This window comes from Rhipicephalus sanguineus, chromosome 8, assembly GCF_013339695.2.
Source record: "Rhipicephalus sanguineus isolate Rsan-2018 chromosome 8, BIME_Rsan_1.4, whole genome shotgun sequence".
Taxonomy (NCBI): domain Eukaryota; kingdom Metazoa; phylum Arthropoda; class Arachnida; order Ixodida; family Ixodidae; genus Rhipicephalus; species Rhipicephalus sanguineus.
Window position 1 is genome coordinate 84923723 of NC_051183.1, and position 18539 is coordinate 84942261.

The window sequence follows — 18539 nt, forward strand, 5'->3', positions numbered from 1 at the left end:
TGCTAATGGGAATGAGAGACAGAAGTCGGCTTTTAGCTAACACTTACACTTCTTTCTACTAACGTTTCCTGCTGGAACATGCCAATGGCTGCTAATGGGGAATGAGAGACAGAAGAATTCGGCTTTTAGTTAACGCGCACGCTGCGAATTTTTTATTGTTCAACAACGCACAGGAAAAATCTCCCACCGGCACCATCTTGGAGGTCAAAGCGTAAGACTGGTTACGCACTACGACTACTACTACGAGGGGACGAACGGGTGCCGCCTTAAGGAGCTTCGCCCCTAAAACAAGCGCAGTAGACAAACAGGACAGGCAAGGAAGTAGACAAACACATTTCGTAGCTGGTATGGTTCCGTCTCAAAAGCAAATAGCAATTTCAGATCCATTGAGACCTCCGTTCTTTCGCTGGTAGTAAAGATAAACCCGTAATACAAATCGTCCTTTTCTAATTCTCTCACGTAGCATACTTCCTCAGGTTTTTAAAAGCACTGCTAATGTGTATATGTAGGAAATTTAATGTGTTTGAGTCACGTGTACACGCTTCCTTATTTGTAGAAAAGTGATATAAGGTGCAAATAAATTACGCGGGATCTTTACAACTACCTAAGAATGGGAAGGCGAAAGCACAGTTTGGCCAAATGCATCGTAAAATGAAGCTCTCAACCCACGCGTCGACGTATACAAGGCGCGCTAGCACATGGCGAGTGTGGTGCCGCCGTTTCCGAAATTATATAAGGGCGCTGCCGCCGAACTTTGTCGGCTCCTCACCAACGCGGCTAACCCGCTTGCCCTTAAATCCCATACTGCGCTGCTGCTCACGGGAACGCAACAACAACAAACTTGACACGCAGGAAGCCCACTCACGTGATACTTTCTGGACGTTACAACGCGAAACAAACACATCTTATGCTTTCGCGTGAAAAGATTTGCAATTTTAATATTTGGCGAAGAGTGCACCTCGCCTTTTTTGCAACGTGCCGAACAAATTCCCATGCCACTGCATCAAAGGTCACGTGCTACGTAGAACTAGTGATCTATCTTTATAACGAAAGTGATCAAGAACTTTGGGTCATAATGTTAGTTAAAAAAGGTTAGAGAAACAATTTGTATACACGTCCATGAAGTTCGTTCTTATACTAAATAGAGTTCAGTCAGAATATTGTCAAAGCTGTAGAGAGAACCTGTCTTGGGGAAGGTTGTTTTCACAGAACGGTCGTTGGATCTGGACGCAGCAGGCCAAAATTGATGGGCTTGGCTGAGACCATACACAAATCTTTGGAATATATACCACTCGGCTAATTCGTCATACAGGATCAATAAAAAAGCGCGAAAAATCGTGGAAGAAGGCGAAGAAAGCTGCAGGCAGCTGAACTTTTAATAAAGAAGACGTCCTGTTCAATAAAGTATTCTTCATTAAGAGTTCAGTTGTTAGCACCCGCTTGCCCTGTAGATTTCATCTTGTTCCATATTTTTTCGCGCTCTTTTTATTCATGAACTCTTTAGATACGAGGGTGTTTCGAAACGGTTGAAAACATGGGCATATTCGAAGCTTCTGAGGCTGCTTGCGGGAAATGCGTCACAATAAACCTGATGAGCGTTGTCTAAAATCTCACACAGCTGAATCTGAGTGTCATAATTACAACACTATGGCATGCTAGTTCAACTATTTTGACCAACTTTAACCGGCTGAATTGTATGTCTGCACGTGATACAGTAAAATAATGCGTCATCAATTAGGTGTGAACATAGGTCGGCAAAAAAAGTGAAGCTTTCTCAAACTCACTCAGATATTTTTTTCACTCAGCGCTCACTCGCACTTGAACTCACTAAAAAAGTTAATCAACCGGCCACACACTGGCTTAGGCTCATTGACATTTCTCTCCAACGAAGTCATTCACACTTAAACTCACCAAAGTACTACTTAGGCCTACTCACTCAGACTCACGGGTACATCTGAGTCTAAGTCTGAGTGCGTCTGCCAGCGAGTACGTTAGCGCATAATTAGCGTTTGCAACCTTTGTGTCAATGCTATTTAACTAAAATATCTCACATAATCGGTTCTCTACGTGGCACCTTTTGCTCACGTACCTTCAAGTGGGTATCAGTGGCTGCAATTTACAAGTGATTTGTATAAAAAAAGTCGACTCACGAAAAAGTCGAATCAGGAACTTCCAGTGAAAGAGTTTGTGTGACGAGGCAAAGACACTGGTGGCATATAAAGGCTAGTGCTTTGAAATATGTGACTACAACTACACGTGAGTATAAACGCGAGCCGGCATAACACATTTAGTAATGCTGAAAATGAGTCGATGAGATCATAGATCGGCAAGAAAGTGGAGTTCACTCGGAATCACCCAGGAAATATATTTCGCTCTTAGCGCTTACTTGCCCTCACACTCACGGCCCGATCTCAGTCTGAGTGAGTCGACTCATTTTGCCAACATGTGTGTGTAACGACACGACATGATTATCAGTTACGACGATATGATCGACAAGTTCGCTAAGAATATCAAGATCGGTGAGGAAGCAAATTCATCATGAATGTACAGTAATTCTGGTGCAGATTAATATTTGTTAGAACATTACGTCGCACAACCACGATTTAATTATGAGGGACACCGTAGAGGAGGACATTTGAAATTTGGACTGCCTGGTGTCCTTTATCGTGCACCTAAATCTAAGTACGCCGGGCGACGGTGGTCTAGTGGTTATGGTGCTTGACTGCTGACCGGAGGTCGCCGGGTCAAATCTAGGCCGCGGGGACTGTACTTCGGTGGAGGCGAAATGCTGCAGGCCCGTCTACTTAGATTTAAGTGCACATTAAAGAGAATCAGGTGGTCGAAATTTCAGAAGTCCTCCACTACCGCGCTGTTTATAATCACGAAGTGGTTTTGGGACGTAAGATACAAACAACAATATTACTATTAGGAATGTAACATGAAACTGACTGATGACTTGATATGCGTACTCAATGCCTTAAAAAAGTAAGCGATCCAGGATGGCTTAGCCGAGGTTTGATGCCTTGTAGTTCTGGCACACTATTTTCGGTGTGCATTAAATTGACGGAAAAATAGCACACATTTTGTAAGCTTGCATTGTAGCATAGAACATACACACAAAGCCTTGCGGAAGTATCAATGGAAAACTTGCTGCATGTTTGGGCATGTCCCCTGTAAGATAAGCAGTCAAATATAAAATATTAAAAATTTTGATGAACTTTTTATATCGTTTTATTAATCTCGACAGATTATATAACCATGCGACTAATGGTGCATAAAGAACCAATACCGGTAAAAAAAAGTAAAATGAATTTTCAAGCATCGTGACGTTTAGCAGCAAAATGCAGAAACATAAAAACCCAAACTTTTCAGCTAAGACGCGAGAGCGAGCTTCGATGGTATCGTGCACGCCTCTCCTAAATGTGGTAAAATCGAAGTTCGCTACTTTTGTCATTCAGATCGTATCATGGAGTAGAGCAAAACAAACTTTGGTAGGTGGCAGAAGGGTAGTTGCGCGTGCGTTCTTAAGGCAACGCAGAGCGCATGTTTGTTTTGCGGGACTGCTCAGGCCCAGTTGCAATCTTACAAGAGATCGTTTTACAGATGAAATGTCTAACTGGTTTATGCGGACTATTTTGTTCGACACAAGCAAGGCATCACTTGTAAACGTTAATAAGGCTCATTTTTATAGTGGTAAAGCAGAGCACATGTTTTGCTGCAGTAGTTCTCTTAGTTTTAAATGCGAAGCATTTCTAAGCGAACTTCTGAGACTTTGAACGTTATCTATCTATCTATCTATCTATCTATCTATCTATCTATCTATCTATCTATCTATCTATCTATCTATCTATCTATCTATCTATCTATCTATCTATCTATCTATCTATCTATCTATCTATCTATCTATCTATCTATCTATCTATCTATCTATCTATCTATCTATCTATCTATCTATCTATCTATCTGTGTCTGTCTATCTATCTATCTATCTATCTATCTATCTATCTATCTATCTATCTATCTATCTATCTATCTATCTATCTATCTATCTATCTATCTATCTATCCATCCGCCTACGATTGCTGCTCTCCTGGTCGTTTCGTTAAAGCGATGTAAGCGAAATAGTATGGTATCACAATACTGTATGACGAACGCAAATTACAGATCATAACATAAAAATTATTATATGCATATCATAAACGGCATGATTTGCATGCCGTGGTCTTCGTGCTATTGCGGCCGTTTGGTTAATTCGATATATACAAAAATTGGTATGGCGTGACAGGAGTGTAGGACAGACATGAGTGACGGGTTCTAAAGTGCAAATCTTGACATGCATTTACTGTATAGCATGATATACATGCCGTGGTCCTTCGACGCTCGCGATCGTTTGATTAAATGTATATATAGCAAAATTGGTACGACTACACATTTCCGTGCGGCGAACATAAATCAGGAGGTAGTAACATGCAAATAATGGCATGCATGTCACGTACGGCATGACGTACTTGCCACGCTCATGGTGCTCTCGCGGCCGGTTGGCTATCTTGATGTACACCAAAGTTGGTATTGCTCAACGTGACTGTATGAGGAACGTAAATGCGAGGTCCTAACATGTAAACTATGATATGCATGTAAAGTGTCGGATGATTTACATGACACTGTCTTTGAGAGCCTCCGGTCGTTTTGTTAACTTTATATATGTCAAAATTAGTATGACATGACATGAGTGCATGACAAACATAAATGACTGGTCATGTATTGTGTATACTAGAACATAGTTTTCAGTAGCATGGTGTACACCAGATTCTGAACGCATGCATCCATGACAAACATGCGATGTATAGTCAACTAGATGTTATGAGATAAATGACTTCATTTGCCTCAAAAAACAACCACGTGATGTATGCCGCTCTTCGGTGGCTGCTTCGCATTACATCGATTCCAACAGTGTGTGGGATCTGCCGGATTCTCTGTTTCTTACCTATCACCACCATTCATGTATTCTCACCGCGCTGTGCACCAAGTGCCTATCAAGGTGTTAGCGAGGAATAGGTGCTTGAGCATCTATCCTTAACTGATGGTAGACGGCACTGATGCACCACACGGTACCGGTACTACATGCGATAGGGGAAAAAAGGGGATATTATTCTCACATCTGGTGGTCGCACGCAGCCAATTTTCTACAGGGTGGGTGCCCTCCTAAGCGACACATGTACTTTGTTCTGCCGAGGACCTGGCCGGAAGTGCGATTGTACCTATTTTACCGGTCGGTTCCCGCTGACAATTCTATGCTTCCCACCAGCGGCGGATGCTCCACTATGTCACCGAAGCTGTAGTGGGTTAAGGTGCGTCCAGGGGCTTTTACAGAACTTTACTGAGCCACCATTCGAGATGAGTACACGTGAACAACCGAGCGGCACGTTGGCGTACTCCTCCACCCTTTGGGAAAACCGGTGGCTTTCCGGTCGGCACTGGGAATCGAACACGGAACCCACCACAATAGAAACGGACGCTCTACCACGAAGCCCCCGCTGCGGTTACGCGGGCGTACACGGGCTTCCAGCATTTCGCCTCCATCGAAATACGGCCGTCGCGACCGGGACTCGGTCATACAACACTTGGGTCAGAAGTAGAGCACCATACCCACTTGACCACCGTGGCGGGTACTGCGGTGCAAATTCCTTGGCAGGGAATATAACAATAATAATAATATCTGGGGTTTAACGTCCCAAAACCCCGATATGATTATGAGGGACGCCGTAGTGGAGGGCTCTGGAAATTTCGACCACCTGGGGTCTTTAACGTGCACCTAAATCTAGGTACACGGGCCTCAAACATTTTCGCCTCCATGGAAATTGCAGCCACCGCGGCCGCGATTCGATCCCGCGGACTTCGGGTCAACAGTCGAGTGCCATAACCACTAGAGCACCGTGGCGCGGCTAATTGGCAGGGAAGAACGCATAGTTTTTCGTTGAAATAGGTCCATCTTCTATAAGGCGTAGCGGCCCTCGTGAGTATGCATTATACAGCTAATGTAAAGGTGTTTTTTTTTTCATTTGCATACTTATGTGCCTCCATATATTTCTCTCGATATTTCTACAGGATGGGAATGAAAAATGACCCCTTACGGTGGTCTAGTGGTTATCGCACTAGATTGCTGACCCGAAGGTCGCCGGATCAAATACCGGCCGCTGCGGCCGCATTTTGATGGAGGCGAAATGCTTGAGGCCCGTGTACTTAGATTTACGTAAACATTGAGGAGCTTCATGTGGTCGAAGTGTCAAGAGCGCTCCACTACAGCGTTCCTTATAATTATGTAGTGGATTTAAGACGTGAGACGCAAACAAAGGTTGGTATTAGGAATTTAACGTGAAACTGACTGATGGCTCGACATGCGTACTAAATGCCTCAAAAACCGTAAGCTTATAGGATGGCTAAACCGAGGTTCGCTGCCTTGTAGGTTTGGCACACTACTTTGCGAGGGAGTTAAATGAACTGAAAACTTGCACACATTTTCTGAGCTTGCCTTGTGGCATGCAACATACTCATAGTGCCTTGCGATGATTGGGGTATAAAACTTGCTGAACGTTTGGCCGTTTTCCCTGTAAGATAAGAATCAAATATAAAAGAATAACAACTGTGATATACGTTTTTATATTGTTTTATCTAACTATACGCATGATACAAGCAGGCAACAAATGGCGCATACAGGATTCAATGCACGGAAAAAAAGTAAAAGAAAGTTTCGAGCACCGTGACGTTTATCAGTAGTATGTGTCAGTGCAGTAGCTTAAAAACCTGAATATAGCAGATAGGGCGCTTAAGCATGTTTTGCCGGTATCATGCACGCATGCCCTAAATGAGGTAAAATGAAAGTTCGCTACTGTTGTCATTCAGAGGATATAGAGTTGACCGAAACAAATTTCGAGGGGGGAGGGGGGGGGGGCAGAACGGTAGTTGGCTATGCGTTCTTATGGCAACGCAGGGCGTATTTTTTTGCTTGTGAGAATGGTCATGTCTAGTTCCATTCCCAAACCATATGGCGTAGTAGACAAAATGCCTACCCAGTTTATGCGGACTAGATAGTTTGACTCAAGCGATATACAATTTGTGTACCTTAATAAGGTTCATTAGTCATAGCGGGGCAGGAGAGAACATATTTTTGCTACAGTGGCTCTCTTAGTTTTGGTTTCTCTCTCATATGCCACCATTAACGTATTTTTGCCACGTTGCGCACTCGATTTTCTTGTTCCTGAAAACACAAAAAAACATGCGCCATGTGCGTACAAGGGTCTGACCGAGGAAGAGGTGTTACGCTGCTATCCTCGACTGCTGGTAGACAGCAATGAAGCACCACACGGTACCATTTTCTTATCGCCTGCTTGAAGCTGTTGCTGATAGAATGTGACATATTGAAGACTATGTCAAATATAGTTGCTAAGGCATCCATCAACGAGGGTACCTCTTTCGATCTCTCAGTGAACGCGCTTGTTCAAGCTACAGTTAAAAAAAAAATACCTGATGGAATATACGCTTTGATTTTAAGCTCACTAAAGACCTACTGATAAATCTTTTACGCAATTATGTAATTGGGGTGACGGAAATTTCTATTGCTTGCATTGTATTGGCGATAACAATACTGTGTTTCTCTGTATTCATTTTGTTCTACTCTTCTTCTATTTTGTCCAGAATGATGATTACTTCAAGGTCGTAGATAATCGCTTTTTTAAAACGGTAGAATTTGATTCAAAGTAAGAACACATACCTTTGTTTTCCTCTCTCATTCTGTCTACGATCGACTGATTCCCTCAAAGCTGTTTTTTGTATTCCTGAATTTTCATCGCCATATCACTCTACAAATATGATTACTGTACGGACGGTGCACATTGGTGCTGAGTACACTGTCAGGCACAATGCTTTTGGTCCCAAAAATATTTTGAAGAAACAATGCAACAATGTTGAAACAAAAACGCGAGGCCTGCGCTGAAACCGCAGCACAGTCACAGCGAAAGGTGGAAGAGCGGCGTTTCTAGAACCCGTTGTAACCTCTCTTGGGGCTACAATACAAGTACACAAGAAAGGTACCCACTAAGCCATAAATCACAATTTTTGTGAAGTTGGGAAGCACCAACTAAGCCATTATTCGTCATTCTGCGGAGAAGCGAGGCACCAGCTACACGTCTGTAAGGCATTATGTGCACTTTGTTGACGCGACGACTGATGACGATGAAGAATTATGGCTCAGCCCTTTGTAATGGGTAGGAAGCTTTAAACGGCCCACCAGTTAAGTAATTTGCATTGGGTGACGCCCGGTCGCTATTTCCCTCCCCCGTCATGCTGTATACCATAGGTTGACGTGGGAGAGAGACGGGGTGGGGGGGGGAGGCGAAGAACTTTTCTGAGACCCCGAGGAAATGGATCATGCGCTTATGGGCTTCCTTGCAAACCTATACAAGTGCACTTGCGAGGACCCCACTACGCTATAAATCATTGTAATTTTACTGAGACCCCGCGGAAATGGATCATGCGCTTATGGGCTTCCTTGTCAACCAATATAAGTGCATTTGCGAGGAACCCAGTACGCTCTAAATCACTGTAATTTTACTGAGACCCCGAGGAAATGCATCATGCGCTATGGGCTTCCTTGGCAACCAATACAAGTGTACTTGCGGGGAACCCACTACGCTATAAATCATTGTAATTTCTGAGAAAAAGGGCAGCCGACACTGTGCCATTTTTCGTCATTCTACGGAGAGCCGTGGTACCTGCTAAATGCATGTAACACATTATGCGCACTTTGTTGATGCTGTGCCTGATGACGATGAAGAATTATGGCAGGGTCCTTTGTAATGGGTTGTAAGCATTCAACAACCTACTCGTTGCGCAATTCGCATTGTATGACGCCTGGTTATAGAAATCGCGTTGTGCGACGCTTGGTGCTTATTTTACTCTTCTACCACGTTATATTCCATATGCTAATGTGGTTCCTTCCCGACATGAAGCCTGTATAGGACCTTTTTGCCAAGCATTTTCAAGCGCCGGCATGGCTCAGACGTTGAATACTGGGCTCCCACGCAGATTGTTCAGGTTCGAACCTTGTTCCATTCTAGAATATTTTTCATATTTCGTTTTTTTTCTTATTTTGAGCGATACTGGTCACGGACACCTTCGGCGGCGGACAACTACGGCGCCAAAAACGGCCGGTGAAATGATCTCATAACAGCTTTCGCTGTAAAATCAAAAACACGTCAAACGTTGCGTGTAAGCGGCGCAATTAGCGGATAAGCCTGAATGTTCTGGAGATGTGACACAACAGTGCAGGAAATGGAACAATGAACACACCGGACGCAGCGCTGTGTCCTTTGTGTTCACTGCCCCGTTTTTGGCCTGTTTGGCCACAGTTTTCTTGAATCAGCTAACCCGCCTAAGATCTCTTGGCAATTGCATTTACTAGGTAGTTTCAGCGTTTTAGGTGTTTCGACAGGTCAAATTAAAGGAATGATAGTGAACGTGCAGTCAATGCGGTGTATATTCCACGTAAGGGGAAGTACGGGCAGCTTTTGAAAATATGCATTCACTTCGTGCAAGGTGCAGCGGCGTTCAGTAGGATGCGTCGTGAAGAGAGCGTAAATCTTTTTTTTTCTTTCGTCAGCTGCACAATCACGCTCTGCAGTGCGTTATTCCCGGCATTTGGGCAGGGAAGGAATGTAACGTGAAGTTAGTTGTCTGATGAAACTACTAGCATATAAAATGCAACAGGAGACTAGCCGATCAGGATGGTTTAATCGAATATTGTTTTTCGCAATCTTGCAGGATACCTTATTATACTAAAAAGGTGTAGCCTATTTCTAGGCTAACATGTGAGAAAGATACGTACTTTTAAATGGATTACGAAAAAATGACTGTTTTCCTCGATGTGAATTGTCGGTTCCTGAAACACAATGAGACGAACAAAAAATTTGTATAGATTCATTTCATTTATTGATGTAACGCAATCACAGCATAAACATCATCAAAATGAAAAATCACTTAATGATGCCTACTAAGGTTATTAATGAGAAAGGAAAGAAAGATGGATTTCATATGCCGCAAGAATTGGCTATATTATCTCTGCCGCTTGACTAGCGTAGACACCGGAAAGTGACAGCTTCGACCTGCAAGCTAAGGTTGATGGTACCATACATGCTCACACCTATTTATGTAGAACAGCAGGTCGCTGGTATGCAATTTATTACCATTATTGAAGCAAAAGCTAACTTACTTTGGCACGCAAAAGAGAAATGGCTGCTTACGGTGTAACATGACATTCAAGGAAAGGGTTGTTCACTTGCAAATGTGGTAGCATGTACAGTACATTCTCGTTAAATCGCATTTCACGGGACCGGAAAAACTGAAATTCGAGTGGTTGAAAGTGTCAGGAAAACAATAAATTAATGTGTATTGCATCAATGCACTTAGATTTTCTTGAGGAGTACGTAAATCCAGTAATTATGTTGCTCAAAAGCATTGAACGAGCCTCCATTGTCGTCATTTGCGACTTCGTTCACAGTGTTAACGCCGCTCAAGAACCCTGTGTCCGAAACGTGATGACAACCCATACCTTATTATGTACGAGCAACCTGATCTTGGATAGCGACAACGCCTTCCTGAAAGCCCACAGCCCTTTTGCTTGTCTTCGATAGCCGTTTTACTTCCTTTCTGCCCCATATTTGCGGCCCTTATTTGCGGCGCTCCGAGGATAGTTAGAATTAACCGTGTTCCGGCCAAATATGACCGAATTAACAGAGTTTGATGCCATTGAATAATGTAAATGCTGGCGAGGACTCGAGATCACGTCTGAATTATCCTATTTTGCGATATACCGAATGTCGTATTAACGAGCTTTTACCGTAATTTAATTGAGAATTTGCTCGTGGTTTACAGCTCAAACACGTAAATAGCTCATAAGGACAGGTTACTATGATTATTGCAGAACACCATTAGTGAATATTGCCATGGGGCATTCTTTCATTGCGTTAATGCGAAGCACATAAAATTTTTCTACCACTGTATTATTTCCTATTCTTCTTCGCTTCTTAAATGCATACTAGTTTCGCCTACTTTTCGCAAATTGCTGGGGCGTTTTTTTTCCGCTTTTATTTGTTAGGCACATGGAGCTAGGCACTCGTCATGGTGGTGCACATGAGATTGCTACTGAACTGTCGCTGCAGACCTCCTGTAGGTCATCAAACTACTGTAATTACCAACGCACTTTTCCTCGAATGCGTGGTGTTGGTCCAAGAGCTATCTCCAAATTGCAAGAGTAGTTGGATATCCCACTCTTGTTTCTCTACAAGAAGCGGCCCAGTTGATGCCGTCTTGAGGAGTCGAGCCGGAAAGTGCCGAAAGTGCCTGCCGAAACAACATGCACCAATTTGAACTGCGCCACAGATGAGGGTGAATGGTTCGTAAACCATCGCTGATAGGATGCGGTAGACGAAGACCTCGTAAAACGTGACAGGTAGGGAGGTGTTTTTCTCAAGTGCGTCGCTCCGGCAGGACGACTCACATTAACGAGGATGGTTGCTCGTATAGGTCGGAAGGAACCTTATGTTACAACATTTTCACTGTCGACACATTATATTCGGCGCCAGTGTAAAAATTCGTTTAGCCCGCTGTGGACACGGCGCGTTGACGGCGAAACCGCGTAGCCCAATCTGTCGGCACTGGCAGCGGCGGTAGGTGTGGCCGTCTTTCCCGCAGTGGTAGCAGAGTGGGTGGTTGTCTGGGGTGCGCCAAACATCGGTTTTCCCCGGCGTGAATGGCTGGCCGGCCGGCGGGCGGTGTGACGTCGGTGGTGGTGGCCATGGTATCTGGCGGCGGAATTGTGGCGGTGCGCCGTCTTGATTTCGGCGGTGAGGGGGCCTGGTACAGCGGGCTGCGGCTGCGTAGCTCATAGCTTGTGGCTCAGGCTCCGCTGGCTCAGGTGCTCCCAGAAATTGCTGGATTTCCTGGCGTACGGCGTGGGCGATCGGGTCCACATGAGGCTGCGAGGAGGGCAACAGTTTACGCAGCTCCTCCCGCACGATGGCTCTGATGGTGTCACGCAGGTCATCAGATTGCACCGCCTGAACCTCTTCGTACGTCGTCGTAAAAATGCATTGGCTGTGCTGCCTCGTACGCACTTCCATTGTCTTCTCGATCGCTGTTGCTTCCGTCAGGAATTCCTGGACGGTCTTGGGTGCGTTACGCATCAGCCCAGCGAAGAGTTCTTGCTTGACTCCTCGCATGAGGAAGCGGACTTTCTTCTCCTCGAGCATGTCGGGGTCACCGTGGCGGAACAGTCTGTTCATTTCTTCCGTGAAGACGACTACGTTTTCGTCCTGGTGTAGCGCCCGTGTCTCCAACAAGGCTGCGACCCTTTCCTTTCGGATGACGCTCGTGAACGTCGTCAAAATAAAATCCACAGAATATCCACGGGCTGAATGATGATGAGTGGGGCGAAGCTCCGGAGGAAATCCTCGGAAACCGTGAATACTCCGAGCGAAAGTGAAAGGGCGCACACAGCGAGCGGATTTTATTACAACGGTCCCCCTAGCATACGTCGCCGCACTAAATCGAACAATTGCCTTCCAGCAATGACACGCGCCATATGTGAATCTTCCGTGAATTTTGCCCAGTACATCATCAACGACGTGAGGTCGGGTGCGTTTATACTAAAGGGTTGATGAGATTCATGGCTACTTGTAGCTCACTTTAATTGTACATGTACGCTGTGAATTTTTATTGTGCCTCTATATACGGGGTGGTCTGTGAACGGTTGTGCAGCGCGACCAGTCGGTTTTTTCAATCAAGAAACTCGCTAGCAGACGCTGCCTGCGTCGGCCTCGCGAGGCGAGAGAGGAGGGGGGGGACTAGAGCACGCATCTGCAACGTTGCGAGCATGGAGCGTCGGCGTTGCGAGGCGAGAGAGGGGGGGGGGGGGATAGAGCACGCATCTGCAATGCAGTGAGCGCCTCCACGCCATCTAGGGATCTTTCTGAGAACTATGATGATGATGATGATGACTTGGGGCTATTCTCTTTGTATCGGGCGGGCAAGGTTAATTTGCCCTAGCCAGCGAAGAAAAAAAAAGAAGAAAGAAAAAAAAAACACACACACACACTCACAGCACCGTAAATAAGTCTGTACGGCTAATTCACTGCCGCTGCGTCGCTCGCCACCACCGCACCAGCCTTGCTTTGGTGGTGCGAACTGCTGCATAGTTCACTGCACCAGCCGTTTCATCGCCTGCGTGCAGCACCGTGTCACTCGTGCGCGCAAACCCCAGTGCCTCGGGCAGAGTAGTGCCCTCTCGCTGGCGGGGGCACAGAGACGTACAGCGTAGCACAAGGTGGGGGATGGTTTCCTCTTCCTGCTCGCACACCCGGCATAAAGCCCTCGTGTCGTCGGTAGCTTCGTCGAATCGACGGCGGTACACAAGTGTTCGCAGTGCCCCAGCTCGCGCTTCAAACAAAAGGCCGCTACCCCCATTTGTGTCGTAGATGCGTTCCTTTTCTATAACACTTTTGTGCTTGCTGTACTCCGTCAATGTTGTCTTGGAACACATCGCCTTCCGCCACTTTTCGTTTTCCTCTTCCCGTACTTGTTCTTGAACGGCCCGAGCCCATTGGCACTCCCTGGTTGCCGTCACGGGCTTCGCGAAGAACCCGAACTTTCGGCGGAGGGTGTGCAACCGCGCAGCCCATTGAGTCCTCGTTCCGGTCAAGTGTGTGTAGCGGAACAAGCGCCGTGCCCACCTGCGGTCGTTCATGAGACGCAGGCGGCCCTCGTAGGCGATCTTGCTCCTGGCTTCTCTAGCCTCATACGACGACCACCCCATGTCTCCTTGAATGGCCTCTACGGCAACTCGCCGTAGAGGCGACAGCGCCATCTAGTGAACGACAGCGCCATCTAGTGAACACTCCAAGAACTAGAGGTGGCTACCTACTACTACTACATACTACAGAGGAGGGACAGACCCACACCCAAAGGAGCTTCGCCCCTAAGAGTGCCGCGAAAGGGAGTGCGGGCTCCCAACTCTCGTACCAGGTCTTCACTGCGTCTTCCAGGTAAAAGGCGCAGCTTGTCGTCAGAGTTTCAGTTGGTAAATGTCGAGACCCTTTCTAACTGCTCCAGTCATGTTTTGGGTATTCACATGGTGAACCACGGAATGTCGGCGGCTCCCTAGGCGGCTCCATCACTATCGCTGCAGGGGCCACTGCGGCCGTCATCGTGTTCGTTGTCTTCGTCGCCGTCGCTCTTGTCTTGTCCAGTAGGGGTCCGTATTAGAGGCGTAGTCCGTTCAGTCTGCGGCTGGCTCGACTGTCACTGATGGTGTCAGTGTCTTCTTCGCTACGTGGGCTGGGCTTACGGCTTGACGGCGGCGTCCGGAACATCACCGAGTAGCATCTCCACCAGATGTCACGTGGTCGTGACGTTGATGAAGACATCAGTCGGCGTGTTCAAGATGACACTGTTTATTTGGTCGAACTTGTGGCCGGGAAATGAAAAGACAAACTACAGCAATACACGCTGTACACTGATAGCGGCGAACAGGGCGTCGGCAGTCGATAAACTGCTCAGTGGTAAGGTGCGTCGGCATTTATACATGCGGCATCGAACATTCGAGCCTATCGCTGGTGGCCGCGTTATTTCCAGAATGAACACAGCTGTTCGCGTTTGCGAGATCACGCTATAAGTAGATTCTGAAATAATCTTGAAGGTTCCCAGACATTCCGACGCGGTTTGCGAATGAGTGATTACACGTGTAACGGAGCACTTACATAAACATAGCAAAATAAGCGCGCGTGGTACTGTACAGGGCTGTGTTACGTTCTGCTCGCGTGCCTGAATAGCCGAGTGGTTAAGACGCTTGCTTTTGCATCGTTGGTACGTGGGTTCGAATCGCGCCTCGTAAAAAAATTGTTCAAGAATGTTTTTCTGTTTCCCTTTCTTTCTATCTCTTTTTCCTGCCTTTCTCTCTTGTTTATTTGTCTCTGTACTCATCGCTCGCCCATCACAATTACTACATTCCACGCCCGAAAAGATGGCGGACGTGTTTGGGAGCGAAGCAGAAGATGCAATAGAGGACGAAGAGAGCCTGTACGGTTGATGATGATGATCGTTTCTGTCCACTGGTCACGATCCAACTCTCGGCCTAAACGGCACCGCTATTAAAAGGCACGAAGCGAGTTTAAATTGCTCAATTGATTTATTCCGACACTATAGCTACGTTTAATTGCGAACAGGAAACCTACTAATGCACTCCGCCCTATCGAAAATTCTCATATTACACGTATGCCTTGTATCCAATCATCTCGTATGAACACATATGAATCATATGTGTTCTCGTATGATCATACGAGATTATTAGATATGTGTCATACGTGTCATATGAATTTTTTCGATAGGGCGGTTACTGCTGCTATTAGTGCTAGTGTAATGGATAAGTAAGGGCCGATGAAAATGACATGAGTCTCGATTGGGAAATTCGATTGTTCTGGTTATCTAATCCGACTCAATGGCGGGGATGCCTTCAGCGACATTCCTTGTTGAACAAACTTTTCATCACTTCATTCTTCCACCTTCCCCTGAGCGTTTGAGGGGTTTGGAATAAGCACTGGTTATGCGATCTCAATTATTTTAGGTGTTTTTTTTTTCGACCACCTCCAATACTGCTGAAAAAACAGCCTGATATTTGTAATGTTCGGAAATAGTAAATTAAAGAATACATACACAAAAAGGTATTATAATATTTGAGAATGCGGTGAAGTTACAATAGCATACCTGTTATTTTTCTTATAAAATTACTATGAGTCATTACGCTAGAATTTTTTAAATTAATAGAGCCGATCTATTAGAGTGACGATAGCTAGGACCATTTTAATTAAAACATTTCCGCAGTAATGCATCTAGGCAGCTTTATGATGAATATAACATGCACACTATGCTAACTCCTGTGCTGCAAATATATTATTTTATGTTCATAATATGTTATAAGCATATTATTAGACATAAGTATTAGATAGTTTATTAATTTTATATATATGCATCAACACACACCCCTTAACGCATTTTAAAATTACTGTGATTGCAGCATTGCAGATGCTCATCCTTTTTTTCCCAAAACAACGTATTCACACTGTATAGGCTAGTAAAAATAAATAGACTAAATTTGCATCGTGTATCACTAGTGGCGCTCAAACTGACCGTTCATGCGAGTAATACTAAATGCTGTGAATTGATGTTGCATGACTTCACTAGCCGTGGAGAAAACCGCGACAGCTGGCTACCTGCGCCTACGTGCCTCACAGCGAAACGAAACGCTTGGCAAAATCTGGATCATCCATGACATGACATGACAAGAACTTTATTGGAGTCCTGAGGAACTCGAATCTGGGGAGCCGAAGGCCCCCAGATCATGCAGTTCAACAATTTTTCGTTCTGCAACAAACCGCAAAAATTAAATGTCAAGTGGATGCTCATGTATGTTAAGCTAAGAATTGTTTTCTTTTTCTTCTCATTTTTCTAGGACAGTTCAGTTGAACTTACGTGAGTAAGTTCAGGCAAACTGTTCCGATGGTATTTATGTCGCATCAATAGTTTTACTGTTAACAGGTAATCAGTGGTCAGCTTTCCTCGAAATGTAAGCGAACAGGAAACTTGGTGCCATATGTCTACTGCAAAATGTTAGCCAAACATTCTTCACGCTCGGACAGGCATTCGCCTTCGCCTTTAGCGTACTGTTAAGAATGGCGCCAAAAGATTTAGGAATTTCCATAGAAGGTAAGTGTATGCCAAAGTTATCTTTTTAATCGTTCTTTATAGAATGCACTGGAAAGGAATAAAAAAAATTCGTTGAATAAAGATACAACTTATTTGAAGCTTTCGAGCCACCTTTAGGAAAACTGCCACGTGGTCGTGACGAAGACAAAGGTTGCAGCAAGACCATAAATTATGTAACTCATTGTCTGGGTGAGTTTGTGCCGAAATTAAACGTCGAATTACATGCAATTCAAGCCGTACATTGACAGCGGAGAGAACAGTCGTCCGCCGTCGAGTAATCTACCAAGCGGTTCACCGTGTCGGCTTTAATGCATGTGCCATCGAATATTCCAGCGTTACCGCTGGTGGCCATGTAGGTTCCAGAATAAACTCTAATGATCGCCTGGTGAGCGCAATTTTATGGGACGGCTCTAAAGCAATCTGGAAGTTTTCCAATCATTCGGACGCTGTTCATGCAACGCAGTAGTTACACGTGTACTTAATGGATAACATGAAACAGAAAAGTAGGGAGCGCGTGTGGTAGAATGCAAGAAGGAGGAGGAGGAATAAACTTTTCTTGAAACCAGCACGTGGGGACGCATAGGTCTTGCCTCTCAGCCGCCTCGCGCGCCTGCCTGGTAGCCCAAAGCTAGTCGTAATGCAAAAAAAATCTACGTCTCAAGAAATCAGAAAAATGTAGTCTAAAAGGCTGCCCTGCTGAAGAAAAGTGCCAGACACGCAATACTTCGGCATAATTGTTGAACTCTCTCCACGCGAGCGAAGGATCTACCCTGAGTGCGCAGTTGTATAAAGTACTCACCCTACCCAAAAAGAAAAACACTGGAAGAGTTCACAGCTAAACAAGGACTTCGAGCGATCACGGGCAGTCCCTCCTCGATGTCCCTTGATGTGGTATCCTAATGCATTACGCCAAGCATAGGGTCGAATAAGGTGATTAGCCGAAAAAACTGCGTATTCTATTGTGCTTTTGTAGAAGTTTGGTAGGAGTACGGGCAGTGACAATAAAGAACTGGTAGAAAATGTGACGTCGCCATTGATGTGATCACTTGTAAAGGCAAGTTCCTTGTAGGGGAAGCATCCATTCACTTCATATAAGGCGCAACGTCATTTAGTACTATGCACTTTGAAGCCAGCGTAGAACGTGGTTTTTGTGGCTTCAAGAATTGCGTTCGAGAATAAATTCCTCTCGGCATTTGGACGTGTGAGAATAGTAACGTGCAGTTCGCTGACGAAATTTCTTGCATGATGAATCTGAAAGAAGACTCGTGTCCTAGAAACGCCTTTAGCGACGTTCGATGGTACGCAGTTCTCTCACATCATCCAACGAATGAATCAAGTGTGCTGAAATCAATATACTTGTGTATGTTCTTAAGTAACGAAGATACGTACCCATTAAAAGTTGCTGAAGCACCGGTGAACGATATCCTTGACCCTGATGGCTTGAGTCTTTCAGATAATAAGTCGAAAAAGAAATATTAAAAATTACCTACTTTACTGAATTATTGAGAGCTGCAGGCTGGTAGTGCAGTCAAAGTGGAAATAGATGGAAAATACAATTCACAGAAATTGCACCTCAGAACAAATACTTCTCGCTTACCATGAGATCTCCCTTTACTATTTCCTCGTGGTCGTGAAGGCCAAGAAGGTTGCAGCAAGACTCGGGAATACAAAACTCTTTATTTGGGCAAGCGAACTGCTGCCCGGCGAATGAAAAGTCAACGTACAATAGT

At 45.1% G+C, this 18539-nt stretch overlaps 1 protein-coding gene across 1 annotated transcript; it reads right to left on the bottom strand.

Annotated features, from left to right (window-relative positions):
* Positions 1-3114: 3114 nt before the first annotated feature.
* On the bottom strand, positions 3115-18255 carry LOC119402187 (uncharacterized; the record flags this gene model as incomplete). Its single annotated transcript, XM_037669304.1, is given in 4 exon segments — positions 3115-3171; positions 6515-6605; positions 9881-9934; positions 18199-18255. Coding segments are annotated over 4 exon segments (259 nt in total), but the record flags the coding sequence as incomplete, so codon positions are not given.
* Positions 18256-18539: the final 284 nt, after the last annotated feature.